Source organism: Culex pipiens, chromosome 2, assembly GCF_016801865.2.
Source record: "Culex pipiens pallens isolate TS chromosome 2, TS_CPP_V2, whole genome shotgun sequence".
NCBI classification, from domain to species: Eukaryota; Metazoa; Arthropoda; class Insecta; order Diptera; family Culicidae; genus Culex; species Culex pipiens.
The window spans coordinates 92,060,012-92,078,776 of NC_068938.1; the positions used below are offsets into that span (position 1 = coordinate 92,060,012).

Here is an 18,765-nt window from a genome sequence, read left to right on the forward strand (position 1 = left end):
TAACATTAAAGTGTGGTGACAATTGCAAAAAAAAGTTGTATTCAACTTGTTGCAAAACATGATTTTTCAGCACCCGTCGTGTTTATTCAAATCGTTAAACCACGTTGGTTAAACTATGATAAGTGTTTATATAATAGCCTGTCCCATTTCACGTCGAGGAATTTCAGGTGCTCACTTCCTAAATGATAGATTATGTTGTTAGGAATAATGTTTTCTTAGACAAGAAAAAATAATAAAATACTTTCTCGCACCTCCTATTCGATTTACTGAAAAAGTCACGTTTTTTGAACAAATTTTCTAAAATCGCTTGGAATCAATACAAAACTGTTTCATTCTGGTGTGTATTTTGCTTAAACGATAGGTTTTGTCCATAGAGATGCTATCAATATTAGCCTAAAATTTAAGTTTTTGGCTTCTCCCAGGCTGATTTATGTCGAAAAAATCGCATTTTTTCGAAAAAAAATTCAGAAGTGCTCATTTAATTTAGGGTAGCCTATTTTTCCCAGCAAAACAAATGCATGCAGCTTGTAGGAAATTTCACGGCGAACATTTTTCTTTTTGTGAAAATGCAAATTCGACACTGAGATTTTTGAGTTATAATGAGAAAAAAAAATGCAAATTTTCTAAATTTCTAAGAATTCAGAAGCAAGGCCTATTAATTACATGTCTTAAAGGTCAGGGTATGCATTCTAATAGTAATTTTGGCCGCTGAATCCGAATCTGGAATCTAATTTCATGTAAACAGTGATGTTTTGGAGCTACGCCCTTTTGTAATGTTATTTGCGTGTATTCTCTGCAATTTATTAATTTTCTTGTCTAAGAAAACATTGTTCCTAACATTATAATCTTTCATTTAAGAAGTTAGCACCTAAAATTCCTCGACATAACTGACAAAATTGTCGGGAAAGCTAAGAAGAAGCCCAATTGGTGCATATTAGTTTTGCATCGTCTCGACAGCAACATCAGATGTTTGCCTTGAGAAAAATATTCAAAATAATTAAACGAGAATTGTTTTGACAGCAGGATCCGATTGCTTGCCTTGAGAATAAAACTATAACCTTGCTAAGAGCATATCCCAGACCTTTTACTTTTCCAAAAATTGTCCAACTCCAAGCAAAACTCACTAGTGGATATCAAGGAGATTTAAAAAGTGGGGCATTGTTGATGGTAAACCGCTAAAATCACCATCTCCTAGCGAAGCGAAATTGCTGAATAAAAAAAATGTGTTTTACAGATTTCACAATAAAAAATGGGAGCAATTAAAATTGTGTCGCGAGGTTTTTTGACAGTGCAATGTAATGAATTTCGGACAGTTAAGAAAGGAAAAATACATCACCTGGCTGTATATGAATAATACTAATCCGGTACTTCAATCTTTATTTTCTCTTGATTTTGTCATACACTGTGAATTATTGACTTCGATTGTTGAAACATTTGCACTATCTAATGATTACATATATATATTTTTTCTCTTTACTTCAAACAATATAAGTCTCATTTTGTTAGTAACACAGAGTACAGGACAGGGCGAGGAGGATCTGATTACTGTACAGGGGAAAATTGCACCAGTTTTATTTTTTTCAACTTCTCTTCAACAGACTTATTTAAACGGAGTAACTTTACCTCTTCCGCAGATAAAAGGGCGGTTCGAAAAGAAAAAAAAAACTATTTCAGTGGAAAGAGAAAAGTTCCTTTTTACATGGTTAAAAAACGCTGCATCGGTAAAAACCTAAAATTAAATTTACATTTCACTTTGCCTCTTTTTCACATTCACTTCCTCGCTTCTTTTACCTCCCGTTTTTTTAAGGGATGCAGCTGCTGAGCTTTGCCTTCTGTTAGTGTTTGCCATTTGTCGTGTAACCGGGTCAGCATCCTGTCTGCTGAGCTTGAGCTTTCGGGGCCACGTGACACGGTGCCTTCATTGAGCATCACCGGATGGAAACTAACCTGACGTGGCAGTTTTTACCGGTTGTGATGGGAATTCGTTTGATGTTATTTTTTTTTTCGAGCGCCGAATGTAAAAAATATATTTTAAGAAAATGAAGATTACAAAATATAGTCGATTCTCTCGATCTTCTCGATGTCAATAATTCTCCAGCTGTCAATAAATTTGTCAGTCCCTTCAAGAAGCATGCTATGCTCTTTCGTTCTATAATTCGATAACTCCCGCTCTCGACGGTCCCTTCAATATCGACAACGAAAGAGTCCACTGTATGATTTGTTGCAAAAATGCAATAATTTGATCTCTAGGCGTTAAGTAAGTGTTTTGGCTGGCCTTATCCGGATATCCGGGTTTTTGAATTTTTTGTAATTTTATGTTTTGTATATTTGTATTTTTGTATTTTTTGTATTTTTGTATTTTTGTATTTTTGTATTTTTGTATTTTTGTATTTTTGTATTTTTGTATTTTTGTATTTTTGTATTTTTGTATTTTTGTATTTTTGTATTTTTGTATTTTTGTATTTTTGTATTTTTGTATTTTTGTATTTTTGTATTTTTGTATTTTTGTATTTTTGTATTTTTGTATTTTTGTATTTTTGTATTTTTGTATTTTTGTATTTTTGTATTTTTGTCTCGGAACGGTTCTTGCAAAATACCAGAGTTACAATGCAATAAAAAGCAGATTAAAGAAAATTTAGAGATTTTCCATCATGTTTGTAAATTTCATTTAACCAAAATCTGGTGATGCTTGCACCTAGACACCGTGGCACGTTCCGAATCTCAATCACTAGTGTAAATTGATTTGCGTGGGTTTCCCAGCTACAAACAAACGTTCCATTCACACAATATAATGCTAACAATGGTAACTTATTCCTACTCTCACTCATCTACTCTCTCACACATACACTCACACACACACACACATGTACAATTTCGTATTACATTTTGTTTTCTCTGTTTAACCTAATTTGGCTCCAGGAGCTGGCGCTGGCGCCACCCCAGCTGTGTGTTCCGTCGTTTGTTTGTGCATCAAACCGGGCCCGCCGCCCAACCTTCAAGGGCCCACTTTCACCTGGTTCACCTCCGGACGGTCTCAGCCATCGGCGGAGAAGCTCGCGCTAACGGCCATCGGGCTGGCAAGCGGCGACTTTCGGGTTGCGCCAGTGCCAGCAACAGTAACAGCATCAGCAGTAGCAACTGGCGCAGTGCCGCGGCCGAGGCCACCACCGGGGCACTACCGCTCGTGGCCGCCGCTTTGGTGGCCGGATCCACTGCCTGGTCCTGGTTGCCACCGATGCCGCCGCCGCCGCCCTGACTTCGGTTGGCGTGCTGCATCGCGGCTGGCTTTTCACCTGGTGCGGGGGTAAAAAACGAGTTGAAAGTTAGTGGGGTTGTTTTTTTTGTTGTGGAGTGGGAGGGAAATTAAATTTTTATGTGCAAATAGTTGAGGTGTGCTGGATGCTCCCGCAAGGGAACGAGTTGAGAGTTGGGTCGTTGATAGTCAGTCAGCGGTGATGAAGGAGGTGGTGGCTGGTTGGCAAATGAAAATTTATGAAAAACTGTAATTAGGTTATTTTGGGAGAGTTTTCGAGCATACTTGTGGACCACTTTGTGCTGCTCAATTCAATTTCAATTTTACATTTAGTTGGGGGGAGATTGTGGTGAAAAGCGAGGTGGCTTGGCGGTAGTTGCAAAAAATGGGGAAAAGTTTGCTACTCAACTCAAGTTCTTTTTTATAGTCCAACCAAGATCTTTCAAAAGATACATTTGCACAGTTTTGTGGTTATGTAAACAATTTAAAAATTTGATTTCTAATATGTTTTAACCATATCCTAATAAATTCCGTTATTATTTGGAGAGAATCGAATTAAATCAAAGCCGTCCACATTATTTATGCACCTTTAAATTTGAATATACTTGAACAGAATGGTGGTTATAGCTTGAGGAAATGTTGCCAGATCTTAAATATTTAGGACTCTGGACACAGTTTTCATACCGATAATCACAATTGAGACAGCGTTGCCAGATCTTCGATATTTTGGACTCCTTTGTAAGGTATTTCAACTGTAGGTCGGATAATTGATCTGGACATAGTTTCCATACAGATAAGTGAGATTCGGTTTCAAAAAATTACATAAATATTACTCAAGGTTTGTAAGTGACTTCGGATAATCGAATCACGAAAAAAATGTGTTTTTTTTTATTTTCTTACTCTTAACGTAAAAATCGAGTTCTGCGATCCCATTTTATTCAAACTTGAATGGTTGATTGCCTATAACATTATCAAATGCATTTTCTCAATATTTCACCACCGTCATTTTGGAGACAATAAAAAATAGCGCGTTTTCCCTTCCCTTCCCACGCCTTGTCTTTAACATCAATCCCTTCCCTACTAACCCCGAGTAGGCCGCGGGTAATCGGCTCCCCTCCCACTAACATTTACACACAAGATCCTCTGTAATTATTAAGTCAAATGTAATTACAAAAGCCGACTCGGTCCTAACCAGGTCCCAGTACCGAAAAGGACCTAATAAAAATAATTTTATGAAAAAAAAAAAAAAAAAATAGCGCGAAATTTTGTATGTATGTTTCACTTTATTCGTATTTTTACTCAAATTTCACAAAATACCGCTTTTTTCGAAAATATTCAAATTTTCATTATTCGCAATAAGGCGTCATCCATAAAGTACGTCACGCTCTAGGGGGGGGGGGAGGGGGGGGTGGTCGCAAGCGTGACAAAGTGTGACAAGGGGGAGAGGGGGGGTCCGTGAGACCGTGACGTCACGCTAGACTATTTCCTGAATACTGAAAATTCAGTCAAAGAATATGTCTAAAAAAAAGTTTTTTTAAATTTATTTTACTCATAATTTAAACACAACACAAGGCTTTAAGAAACAGAGTTTTCGATGATAGATTTAATATGCTTAAATCATTAGATTTTCAAAAAACTATTGATGGTGATTTCTATCACTACACGTTCAACAAAATAAAAATAAAAATCTAAACACAACCTGTAAAATTAAAAACTTTCTCGATTGAACTCCGAATTTATAAATAACCCTATTTATAAATCATGTAATAGGTTTTTATGAAAAAAAAATCATGTAATAATTATTAAAAAAATCAATATGGGGGGGGGGAGTCTACAGAATGTGACGTACTTTTCGGGGGGGGGGGGGGGTTGGAGCCAGCGTGACAAAGTGTGACATAGGGGGGGAGGGGGGGTTGATTTTCACTTTATTTACCTTTTTTAAACACTAAAATTTTCACAAAATAACATATTTTTTTAAAAAATACTTCAATTTTTATAATTCGTAATATGGCTATCAGACATGCATCGGCATTAAGAGCTCTTCTTAACGGCACTCAGCTTGTTCTAGTTGGCTTTTTCGTTTAAAGTAATATTATGGTTGTTGCCAAAAAAAAAAAAAAAAATGGAAATTTTGTATGCATTTTTACTTTATAAAAGTTAAGTTTGTAAAAAAAAAATTTTTCTTCAAAATACCGCATTTTTTCGAATATAATAAAAAAAATAATTCGCAATATGGGATCAAATAAAGTGAATTTTTGTAGGCATTTTCACTTTATTAGTTTTTTTGTAAATAAAGTTTTCACTTTTCACAAAATACAATTTTTTTAAATACTCAAATTTTCATAATTTGCTATAGCCAGCGAAATTTGTTTAAAAAAAATGAACAAACTATAATTTGCAATATGGATACTTTAATGTTATTTTTTTGGAAACATACTTAAATCTTCACAAAATATCGTTTTTTTTTAATTTCCAATACGGATTTTGAATGCATTTTCATTTTATTAGAGTTTTGTTTGTAATATACTCAAATTTTCATAAAGCACCGCATTTGTTTTAAAGCCAAATTATCAAACGAAGCGAAATTTTATATGCAAACCTTAATTATATATTTTTTTCGTAAATTACTAAAATTTGCACCAAATTCTGCATTTTTTTTTCGAAAAAATTACAAATTTTCATAATTTGCGATATGGGTATGCGGACAAAGTGAAATTTATAAAATATCCAAATTTTCACAAAATCTACCTTTTTTTCCGAAAATACCAAAATTTTCATAATTTGCAATATGGGTATCAAACGAAGTGAAATTTTGTGTGCATTTTCACTTCATTTGAGTTTAGTTTGTAAATGCACACACTTTCACATAATAACGTAATTTTCAAAAATACTTAATATAAAAATATTTTTTTTTTTCAACCACCTCCGTGTAAGCACGAGAGCAAGCAGCAGTCAAGTGCTCAGTGCTCCATCGTTTTTTCGATTTTTTTCGCCGTAAATTACCGTGATTACCCGCGAGTTTACTCCTGCAGCATGCCAAAGGCCGGCCGTGGCCGTGGCAGTTCGAGTGCGGCCTCGAAAAACCCGCGAAGTTCGTCTACCGGCCGTGTGCAAAAAGGTAAACAAACCAACGCCGTGTCGACCGCCATCGCGCAGGGGAGCGTGAGCGCAGAAGGCATCGACAAAAAGTTACTACATCCCGGATATGTTCCGAGATCACCAGTGCGAACCCGTTCCGGTACTTCCGGTGCCACAACCAGTGGCACATCAACATCCGCCAATATCCCCATCAGGAACGAGTTCCAGATGCTGAGCGACGACGAAGAAAACAACAACAACAACACCGACGGTAGCAGCACTACCGACGACGACGAATACGATGGACGTGCACGGAAGAAAGTGTCGACGTCAAAAATGAACAATCCTCCAAAGGAACGTAGACCACCTCCAATTTTTGTTTTGGACACGTTGGCGGACGATGTTGACGAGTTGCTGGAAGGCCTCGGATATTGTCTAAAAATCGGCAAGTCGTCAGTGCAAGTGATCACACTGACCAAAAAGAATTTCGACCTGGTGCTTGAAGAATTGAAGCGTAGCAACTTCAACTTCTACACATTCAACCCCGAGAAGCCCCCTGTCAAGGTCGTCTAGCAGGGTTACCAAGACCGTCCGGTTTCCGACCTGAAGAAGCACCTTTCGGACGCCGGAATAAAACCGCGGGAGATAAAAGTGCTCTCGCGCAAGACAACGGTCACGGGTATGCACACCCTGTACCTGTTGTACTTCGACCGCGGCACCGTCAAGATCCAAGACCTGCGGCGGACTAAGACGTTGGACGGTTTTTGGGTAAACTGGCGGTTTTACGCCAAGAACCCGACGGACGTAGCGCAATGCCACCGTTGCCAGAAATTCGGCCACGGCTCGCGGAACTGCAACCTCCGGCCCCGCTGCGTGAAGTGCGGTGAGTCACACCTCTCAGAGGCGTGCGCACTGCCACGAAAGGCGGACTTGGGGGACAAGGCAGAACAAACCAAGCCGCGCGTAAAGTGCGCGAACTGTGACGGCAACTATACCGGTAATTACCGCGGATGCGTTGCGCGCAAGGCCTACCTCGAGGAGCAGGAAAAGAGGAAGAAGAAAGCAGCAGCGTCCCACTCTCCTCAGCGAAGTACGAGCGCAGCCGTTCCTGCAGCTGGACAGCGTACGGTTCCAGCGGACAACTCAGCGTTCCCTCCTGGTTGGGGGCGTTCGTTCGCCAGCGTGGTCGCTGCCGGTAACGGCAATGCGGGCCAGCAAGAAGTCACCGGGGAAGATCTCTTTACCCTGCCGGAGTTCTTTGCTCTCGCGGGGGAGATGATGACGCGGTTTCGGAGCTGCCGGAATAAGGCGGAACAATTCCTGGCCCTTGGGGAGCTGATGATCAAGCACATCTATAATTGATATTTTTTCTGTGATCTAGTGTTAAGCTTTCTCTTTATCTATCCTTTTCCCATTGCACTTTCTGTAAGTTTTTTGAAAACTTTTTCTTACTCTTGCCTTCTATTTAATATTTATAAGTAATAATACTTTCGTTTGAATTACGATGTAACACACAGCTGAAAGGAACTCCAAAACTCTGTTATGTACCTAAATGAACTCATTGTAACTTGATTATTCACAAATAAACCGAATTGAAATTGAAATAAAAATATTTTGTGAAAATTGGAGTATTTTATCATGATATGGTTGAATGAGGTAAATTTTAGAAAGAATTTAAAAATGAGTTATCGTCCGTTATCGTCGATAACATTTTCGATAAAGATAACGATAACCATTATCGTTATCGTTAGACGCCAATATTATCAATGATAACTTTATCGATTAACTAACTTGATAATATACCTGAAGGTGGGTCTACGAGCTTTCTGTGAAAAGTTCATTTTTAGAGCAGGATTATAGCCTTACCTCAGAGACGAAGGCAAAAATCAATTTTTAGTGGCTGTTACTCAGAATCTTGGCACGATATGGAAATTTATGTAAAGTACTACTTACGATTGCAAATTTGATTTTCGTCCAACAAAACGACTAAATTTTTTCCACTTTTTTCCAAGTTTCTAAAAAATGATTTGTTTGATAAATAGACAGCACTCTCAAATGAATTATTAACCAACTTGTGCCATATCTCAAAAGATAGCATTTTTTGTCATCTAAAACATATCCAACAATTATTCTTTTCAAAATAATTTATTTTGCGCAATCATTTTTTTATTTGAAAAGTCTAATTTAAAAAGCGGGTAAATTTTTTTTTATTGTGTAACTATTTTTTTCAGAGAGGTCATAAGAAATACCTAGTCAAAAACGCTATACCAATTGTGCTGCGTCAAAATTGTTCTTCTGTTGCTAACGCCGAAGTTCTATAGTCACTCGGTAAACTTTTGAATGACCCGCAATTAAACTTTACACTCTACCGCGAATCGCTTTCCCTCCCCGCCTGACTGACCCAGGACAATACGATCTCCAAAAACCAACAACCACCTCATTTCTCCTTTCTGAACTCACCCTGCAGCACGTGCACGGTGATGCTGGCCGGTTGCGTGTTGGACGGGGCGCACGTGTAATTTCCGGCGTGCTTCGAGTGGACCCCCTTGATTGTGAGGACGCTGGTGGCGGGCGACAAAATGCGCGAATAGGGCAGAAACGACGTTGCCCCAGTCTGGTTCCAAAGTGGCCACCCGCCATCGTCGTCCGCCTCCCCCGCGAGCAGACCCGAATCCGGCGGCAGCAGCAACCCCGGCGGACCCATCAGCTCGAGCGCGTTCAGGCCAAAGCTGTCATCGTCCTCGTCGGCGTTGGCGGCCGCGTCGCCGTCACCAGTGTTGTCCTCTGAGCGGCGATGATTATGGCCACCACGACGCCGATGGTGATGATAACGATGATGATGGTGGTGATGGTGGTGGAACGACCCGAGGTGGTTCAAGTCCACCGGGACCGCTCCGACACCGTCGTCGTCGTCGTTCAGCGTAGTGGTGGCAGCTCCGGGCAGGGCCGTTCCTGCTGCCGGTTGGAACGGCGTCACCGAAAAGCCATTCTGCTGGTCAAAGTTTACCATGTTCTGCTCGTGGTACCTGCAACGAAGGAGGAAAGTCACGATAATATTTTATCCAGTGTTTCTACAAAAAACTGAATTTCAACCCTTTCAAAAGTTCTACGGAAGCGGCCACAATCCAGAATGACCGGCAGCCTGCAGGGATGATCCGCCGGAGGAACATTTACGAACCATGCAAGTTTGGGCTGTATTGGCTTATGGGTATCGAAGTTCAAGCTTGTAGATAATGGGTATAAAAATTGACCTTTTACAGAATCGGCCACTGTTCAGATTTCACCGATTCTTCAAAATAGAACGATTCAACGGAATTTGGTTGTGCTCAAAAGTTAATGAATCCAAAATATATTCCATCTCAATCGTGCACAACAAAGGGAGCGTTGTTTTATTAGGTAACGCGTGAAATTTTTTTTATTTATTTTATTTTATTTGTTTACTTATTTGAATAAAATTGAATTTCAGACCCCCTCTCCCCTCGTAACAAATTTGTAATACAAATTTTAAAACATTGCATGGAGCGTAACACGGCCTTCAGCGTCCCTTCCCCCAAAACTGCGTTACGCAATAAAAGAACGCTCCCAAAGTGCACAATTGAAATCGGTTTGAAAATTGAAGTATTTAACATTTTTTTGCGAAAATAGCGAAACTTTGGAATGGGTGGTCATTCCATATATTTTTAAAAATTAACTATAAATCAAAAGTTTCTTGCAAAAAATTAAAGGCACAGATGAAGCAAAATATTGGAGGTTTCATATTAAGCTTATGTGAGTCTATGATAATGCTTAATATACAAATTTCTTCGGGGCCAACCAAAAAAAAAGACGTAAGATCGAATGGACAAACGGTCGAAAGACAATGGGCGAATGAACAGAAAGTTTGTCTTCTTGTTTTCCATTTCTTATTTTAAGAGTGAGTCCACGAACAGGGCACACCCCTTTTGTATGTGACGTCGTTTGGACCTCACCAATCTGCCTGAAAAGTTTAAAAAATCATCAAATCACATCTATTGAAAATCAAGTTTGTTTCCAAGGATACTAGATGTCACCAGAATTTTTTTTTTTTAACTTTGACTTTTTAAATGGTTAAAGATGGATAAAAATAAAAAATTTTATGCATGTTTTTATTGTGTAATTGACTCATGAACACGAATTTGGTAAAATTATCACTAGAAAATAGTGTCTAAGGGGGACCCCGAGCCAAAATCTATACAGCAAAAAATCCGATGGTAAAATCGCATGCAAAAGCATGCACATCACCTTCGTCAGAAAAGGCACTTAATATTACACACTGCATGTAAAATTTTTGTAAACACAAAAAAAAAGTTGCAACTGACGGGATTCATACCCAGCACCATCAGTAAGGACTGGCGCCTTAGCCCGCACGGCCATCAAACCGATGAAAAATGGAAAGGATAAACGTATATATCAGCTTGAAATTTTGGTCAAGTAGGTTTCCCATACTGATGGGCTACATATTTCAGGGAGTAATATTAAACAGAAAAAAAAACGAAGTTGACTTTATAGCTGTCGGCCACCATTGCTACACCCAAAGTTAAAGAACGAGGGGATAATCCTCACGAAAAGAAACGTGAGGAAAGTGCAATTTTGCGAGAGTATAGTCCTCTCGCGTGTTCATTCGTTCATTGGAAAAGTTCATCCTATTGAGTGGCTTATAAAGACAAATGACCGCCACTTAGTTTCCGAACCATGGTAGCCCATACGGCAAAGGCACGGTACAATATGCCGAAGGTCTTGGGTTCGAGTCTCGGTACCGGTACTTTTTTTTTTTGATAGATGAACTTTTTTTGAAGATGAACCATGAGTAAAGTACTCTCGGTAATAGGGGGATGGCGTCGCTATTTTTAGACCACGTTTTCCACTTTTTCTCATCGAAACCGACTACTTTATCGACTTAATTTTGCTGGGCGAGATAGGACGCCGTCTATTTTTAGACGATGACTCAGCTTGTTTCCACTCTTGGGAGGGGTGGTCAGCGATTGTCCACGCTTCATACAAAAAAGATTTGTTTTGTATGGAAATTGTCTACGACGGGGGGGGGGGGGGGTCTGAGATTTCAAAGTGTCCACGTGGTTTATGAATAGTCCCTTACGTTGAACGACGGATTCAGATATCATTATAATCTTTGAAATTTTTCTCTAAAAAAAACTCATAAATATAAATAATATCAATATTATTTTGTGAGATAGGTTAAACACCGATTACACCCTTTTTTAAGGACTGCAAATTAAAAAAAAACTATTTTTTTATCACGCAGAAGCTTGAGAGCCACTGCCTACTTTGCAAGTTTGACGTTCCCTAACGAGATTGCATTAAAAGTGCTTTAGTGTTGCAGACTAAAAGCTGCATACTTCAGGTGAAGAATCTGCTGCTGCTGCTGCTGGATTAAAACGAAAGTCGACGATTGTGGTTTTGCAAACTTTTCCTTTTCGCCTCTTTGTCAGTCATTTGATCAGCTTTTCACACTTTGCGAGAAAAGTTTTGCCATGGCTGATGGGAGGGAAATTTATTGCATTACGTGTGGAGAGTTTTGGGAAAATTGGGGTGTCGCCATTGTGGGACCAAAGTGGCAAAACTTTACGAACCTGGAACGTATGGTGGGCGGTGCTTGCCAATCATGGTTATTACTTGGAAGTATCGCATAGGTGCTCTCTAATGGTTTCAACTTTTGCGTAGCGTTTTTTTCGATTTTAGACCAAACAGTGATTGATGATTACAAAGACTTAATATCAATCATGCACGTATTGATTGCATGATTGATGTTAAGTTTTTGAAATAACCAGAACTTCAATTAAAATTTTCCAGAAAGTCATTAGGTACAGCTTTATGAAAATTATATTTGATTTCAGAAACATTTCTATGAATGCAGTTGATAGAATAACTGACGACTTGATTCTCTATGATCAATTACAAGGAATTTTCAGATGCATTCAAAATATCGCTCGTTCAGCCAACTATCAGTGTGGAAAATACGAGGAACTAGCAATTACGAAACATAGTTTCCATGATTTTTTTTCCTGGAATTTTGTGTGATTGCTCCAACAGCTATTTTGACAACCAAACTTATTTGTAGCCTTCTCAGAAATACTGTTAATGGTTGTGGAAAAATATGAAATGAAAACGAAACTGAAATTTTTCAAATAAAGTCAAGTTAAGAAAACATAATGCTTGCTTTCTTTTTTTAACATCAGTTGTTTGCTTTTTGGAATTTTGAAAAGAAATGGAAGATGTTGCAATTTTTAGCACATATTTTTGTAATGTTTTGTTGAGAGAGAACGAATTTCATATAATTAATTAGCATCACTAGTGTGCACAGGGTGGTGAAACATTGGGCAACTGTCTCACCATCCTCCGACTAAATTAAGAGCAAATGTCGGAGTAACTACGACGTAATTTTCAAAACGTCCATATTATTGGCCCTTTTTTTCCGAGGAGCTAGACACGCTAGTGAATAGCATTAAATAATTATTTCAGCATTTTTTGAAGATGATTAAAATACTTTTTTTTCAGTTATGACATTTTCAAAACTTGAGCATTTTTTTTGTTTCAATTTGCCACGTTAGTTTATTATAATATTTAGGAAGATTCCTCATTTCAAATCCCACACAAACCTTCGGATAATTGAACTTCGAATAATCGATGCTTCAAAAAATCTAGTATTGGCGGTATTATCTGAGTTATAGTTGATCATAGGTTGTTTTGAAAATGTCCTCTAAATTTCAGATTTGTTTTCAGTTTACACATGGAAACCTTGCATCACAACGGAACATCCAATATTCGAAATGGCTAAACAGCACGGGAATCGCAACCGGTAAACTACACTAATTGCACTTACCAGAACACGTACTCCGGATACTCGGTGGCTCGTTTCAGCTTACACTCGAGCCGCAGCGTGGAGCCCTCGTCGATGTGCAGATCCGGTGCCCCCACGATGTCCGCAACGGCCTCTGTGGATGAGAAGAAAAAAACTTTTTAAAACTTGTTTTGTTTAAATAAATGATTTTTTATCGACGCATCGTTTTTTTTCAGAGTTACCATCATCAGGGGTGACATTGGGTATGGGGGGTGAGATTGGCTCATACAAAAATGCTGAAATTTGTATGACCCAATCTCACCCCCAGACCCAATGTTACGGTATCTATTTTTTTTTCATAGGTAGCTCCCAGTAATCAAGCATTAACCTAATTTAAATTTGCCGAAAAAAAACCAAAACAACACAATCCAAAAAGGTTAATTCTCCCAAAACCAATCAGCACAGCGCACAGGCCTCTCTGACCTGTGGGGACCTAGGGCAAGGAATCTAAGCTGGTGGTCAGTGGGCGATCTGTCCCGGCCAAACGGATGACGAAAGAGGGAAGTCAGTCGGTCGTGCGGAAAAGGGATCTAAAACTTTTAACTTAGTTGAAGCCAGATACGGGACAGGAAAAGGATGGACCTGGTTTGGACGTGTGTCTTCTGGGAGAACATTAGGGTCCGGTCCGTCCAGGGTTCAGGTCCAGTGTGTGAGCATGAGTGTGTGTGTGTGTATTTGTGGGGGCAATTCAATTAAAACGTCCATTAGGGGAGGGTTTTCTTTGCGTTTGTTTTCTCTTCCTGGGATTTTTTTCTGGTGGATCTTTATCGTACGGTATTTGGAACCGATCTGTTGTGTGTAATTCCTTTTTAAATAAGGCAGGGTTACTGCTTCAAGCGTGCTATGATTTCATAATGTATTAAATTTGTTTTAAAAATGAATTATCTCAAAACGTACTAAACAGGTCTAAAAAAGTAAACCTCAGTCACTTTTTTTTATAGATCATAGAGAATCCAAAAGTTGTCCACGTTCAGTTTTTTTCTTTTGGCGTTGAAAACCATAACTTGATTGGAGGTAAATTAACAGCAAGTCATATCAATCATCTACCATTTTCCGTTGCTGAGTTTTTGATGTATAGTTTGGTTCAAAATCGTGTGCTCTCTCAAAAGAGCCTACAACATCCAGTACTTTTTTTTCTAAAAATCAGGAGGGAATCCAGTTTTTTCGCAAAAACTTAACGTTTTTCTCAGCTTGCTGTTTTTGCATATGGGACATTTATGCAAACATGGGCAGTATAGCGACTCTTAAACCCTGGGTGCTGAATAGTGGTTCGCAAAACGGCCTCAATTTTGAACTGTCAAAGTGGAACCAATTTACTATTCGACAAAAGTAAAAAGTATTGTTATCGATCATTTTTTTATTTTGCAATAGGTAAAAATATGTGGCCTTTGAGGACCTGAAGTTGAAGTCAAGAAATCTTTAGAAAGTTGAAGGTGAGCAGTTCTCTAGGATTTCGGTCATTCGATTTTTTTTGTATTTTTTAATCCGACTGAAACTTTTTTGGTGCCTTCGGTATGCCCAAAGAAGCCATTTTGCATCATTAGTTTGTCCATATAATTTTCCATACAAATTTGGCAGCTGTCCATACAAAAATGATGTATGAAAATTCAAAAATCTGTATCTTTTGAAGGAATTTTTTGATCGATTTGGTGTCTTGGGCAAAGTTGTAAGTATGGATACGGACTACACTGGAAAAAAATAATACACGGTAAAAAAAATTTGGTGATTTTTTTATTTAACTTTTTATCACTAAAACTTGATTTGCAAAAAAACACCATTTTTAATTTTTTTTATTTTTTGATATGTTTTAGAGGACATAAAATGCCAACTTTTCAGAAATTTTCAGGTTGTGCAAAAAATCTTTGACCGAGTTATGAATTTTTTAATCAATACTGATTTTTAAAAAAAATCGAAATATTGGTCGCAAAAATTTTTCAACTTAATTTTTCGATGTAAAATTGAATTTGCAATCAAAAAGTACTTTAGTGAAATTTTGATAAAGTGCACCGTTTTCAAGTTATAGCCATTTTTATGTAACTTTTTTCAAAATAGTCGCAGTTTTTCATTTTTTAAAATTAGTGCACAAGTTTGCCCACTTTTGAAAAAAATATTTTTGAAAAGCTGAGAAAATTCTCTATATTTTACTTCTTCGGACTTTGTTGATATTAATATTTTTTTCAAGAGTGGGCAAACTTGTGCACTAAATAAAAAAAATGAAAAACTGCGACTATTTTAAAAAAAAGTCATTTAAAAATGAATTTAACTTGAAAACGGTGCACTTTATCAAAATTTCACTGAAGTACTCTTGATTGCAAATTCAATTTTACATCGAAAAATGAAGTTGAAAAATTTTTGCGACCAAAATTTCGATTTTTTGAAAAAATCAGTATTGATTAAAAAATTCATAACTCGGTCAAAGATTTTTTGCACAACCTGGAAATTTCTGAAAAGTTGGCATTTTATGTCCTCTAAAACATATCAAAAAATAAAAAAAAATTAAAAATGGTGTTTTTTTGCAAATCAAGTTTTAGTGATAAAAAGTTAAATAAAAAAATCACCAATTTTTTTTTACCGTGTATTATTTTTTTCCAGTGTAGTCCGTATCCATACCTACAACTTTGCCGAAGACACTAAATCGATCAAAAAATTCCTTCAAAATATACAGATTTTTGAATTTTCATACATCATTTTTGTATGGACAGCTGCCAAATTTGTATGGAAAATTATATGAACGAACTAATGATGCAAAATGGCTTCTTTGGGCATACCGAAGGCACCAAAAAAGTTTCAGCCGGATTAAAAAATACAAAAATTAAAATTGAAGAAAAAATACCGATTTCGTAGAGAATTGCTCAGGTGAGATCGTCATTTTTTATAATTATGAATGGAAGTTGCTTATGGAGTCAATGCGGTTGGATCCATCCTGAAGCTGTCTCAATTGTTTGATTCCGTTTGAAAAAATACTGGCATAGTGAAAATCTTTTCTGATTGTTGGATTAGCTTCGCTAGAATTAACGATGTTTTTTTCACTGGACAAAGAAGAGTTCTAGAGTTTTTTTTGAAAAGGTCCTATAAGCTATTGTGTTTCATATGTTTATATGACCTATTCAAAAAAAAAAAAAAAAAAAAACTCTAGAGTTGCAGTATTCCAAAATCAGCCAGAGAATTTATATGCGACATCGCAGAATGACACTCTCGCCGCAGATCTTCGTCACCCGTAAAAAAACTTCTTTTAACACACACGATTTTTCAGCAAAAAAAATGTAGAAAACTAGACAAAATAAAATACATACCACTGATTATAAAACAGCTCATTTACCAGTAAGAAAAAAGTCATGCCAGTGCTTGAACAGCCTCCTACTTTGTAGATGTAAACAAAGTGGGATTATTCGAAAATCACGTTACGCGTTCTCTCTATTCATCACCCAGCTTAAATCTTAACAGATTTCCCTCAAAATTTTCACAGTAACTTATTTTTGCCTAAGGAATCGAAACAGGGGGTATCCCTGAGGTTGATTTTTTTTATTGTCACCCTAACGGGCAAACAACTGAAAACAATTTAAAATGCATTTTCCTGCGTTGGTAATTATTTTAAGAAACCGTCCAAAATATTTTAAATTTTTATGAAATTTCAATGCACAGAACGGCAAAGTGTTTTTTCATCGCAAAACATATTTTAACTTTAAAACCAAGATTGTTTTCAATTAACGATTAACGATTTCGTGGATTGCAATCTGTTTTTTTTATTTGCTCCCCTCCCCAGCCTCCGTCATCAGTTAAATCGAGGGACATACACTTGAAAAAATATTTGCAACGGCCTAAGTTTAAATAAAATGGTGTGAAAAGCACTCAATTAAAAAAACATAGAACAAATACTAGAAAATATTTAAAAACATGAAATAAGCAAAATATAATGATTGTGGTTGAACAATAGTTCTAAAACTACCATCTAAAACGAAAAATACGATGAAAAATATAAAATAAATCAAGTAGGGGAACAGCATCTAATTCCATCGTGCCTCTAATGTTGCCATATCAGCACTTTGAGATTCAATTACAGCTCATTAAAAGCGTTCTCAACTGAAATCGAGTGATATGTTGCGGCAGGATGATCGTGGAAGCGGGAATCAGAGAGAAAAGGAAAATGTCAATCGCGAGTGTGTAAACACGAAAATGTGTTCGGCTATGATCGGCGCTGAGAGTTCCAATAAGGAGAGAAGAGCAGTTGTATTTAAGGCATGAATATTCAGGCGGGATAATTGTATTTGCTGAGTGCTGATATTTTGATATTTTTACAACCCTGGAAGTGAACAAGCAAGTTTCAATTAAAAGTTTTGCAAAATTAGTTGTTTAAATAGTGAAAATCAGCAAATTGAATGGAGTTAGGAGCGAGTATTTCTCCTAAGTCAAGTTTTTGGTGAAACAAAAATTACTCAAAATGATCTCCTGGACACGGGAAAAATGAATTAATGCGAAAAAATTGGGCAGATGAGATTTAATCTACTAATATATTGCTATCTCTTAAGCTAATTTCAATGCTACAATATTTCATGTTAAAAAAAATAATGATAGGTAAGACATTAACCACGTCAGTGGATTAAGGTCGTAGAAGGTGTCCTTCACTCTTGTGGCAATGACTTTCAATGATGGTTCTGAATTCAGGGTCCAGAAATAGTAAATTGAAATGAAAAAATTATCACTATATGTAAAATGCTTCTACAAACAACACAAAGAAAACCATTTTTTGATTGAAACATTCTGAATCAAGATTTGAATGTTTTCTAAAACAAACATGGCCGCCAAATGGCCGATATGGATTGATGCCTTCCAGAGCCTTGAGTCAGTTTTTACATAGAATTTCCAACAGTTACAAGTTTTTAACGAATGAATTAAACTTTCGAATGCATGTTTTCGCTAAGATTTTAAAAGTTATAATAACAATGTTTGTAACAAGCCCAATTCTAGTTCCATAGAATCCAATTTAAATAAACAAATTTGGAAACCCTACCCTAACGAAGATTCAGCAAACTATTTAGAATCAAAAACGTACTAAACCCATTTCTCTAGAGTCCATTTCTGGGTAGATTCAACATTGCCATTTCGTTCCCACTTCTCTATCTCTGTGGTACGATTGGCAAAATTTAATTTGTTTCGAAACTTATTCCAACCCTCTTCCGTGACTTCCGACACCGGGGCCAAATCCCGACCAAGGTGTGACGTCGGCTGGTGGGGACACGTGCTACCACCCCTTTTCCCCCTCCCTTAGTTTGGCTTCTTCCGGCTCGGTGGGGACCCGAATTTTGAAACTAAGATTTATTTTATTTATACTTTGGGACCATTTGGAAGTCGATCGGTGAGGGTTTTTCCTACTGTGCAGTACAGACACACATCCAGGTCTACGTCGGATTAGGACCGGGCTTGGGAAGAAAGCGCCACACACAAAAGAGAAGCTTTGTTATTTACCCCTATTGGAAAGCCATAACCGTTTAATTTGGCCCTAAATCGTACCGAAATTGGGCGGAAAGTTGTGGGAACGTGCGCACTTTTTGGGGGTGGAGAT

General features: G+C 37.5%; 1 protein-coding gene across 2 annotated transcripts in view; it reads right to left on the minus strand.

Annotated features, from left to right (window-relative positions):
• Positions 1-1,345: 1,345 nt before the first annotated feature.
• The window catches only part of LOC120428538 (uncharacterized), a 146,295-nt gene continuing 128,875 nt past the window's right edge, over positions 1,346-18,765 (minus strand). For both annotated transcript variants that reach the window (XM_052707008.1, XM_052707007.1), the window contains 3 exons: positions 13,188-13,299; positions 8,792-9,357; positions 1,346-3,293 (listed from right to left, as the gene is read on the minus strand). In XM_052707008.1, coding sequence (XP_052562968.1) covers positions 3,019-3,293; positions 8,792-9,357; positions 13,188-13,299 — 953 coding nt within the window. In that variant the 3' untranslated portion in view covers positions 1,346-3,018. The remainder of the gene's footprint in view (positions 3,294-8,791; positions 9,358-13,187; positions 13,300-18,765) is intronic.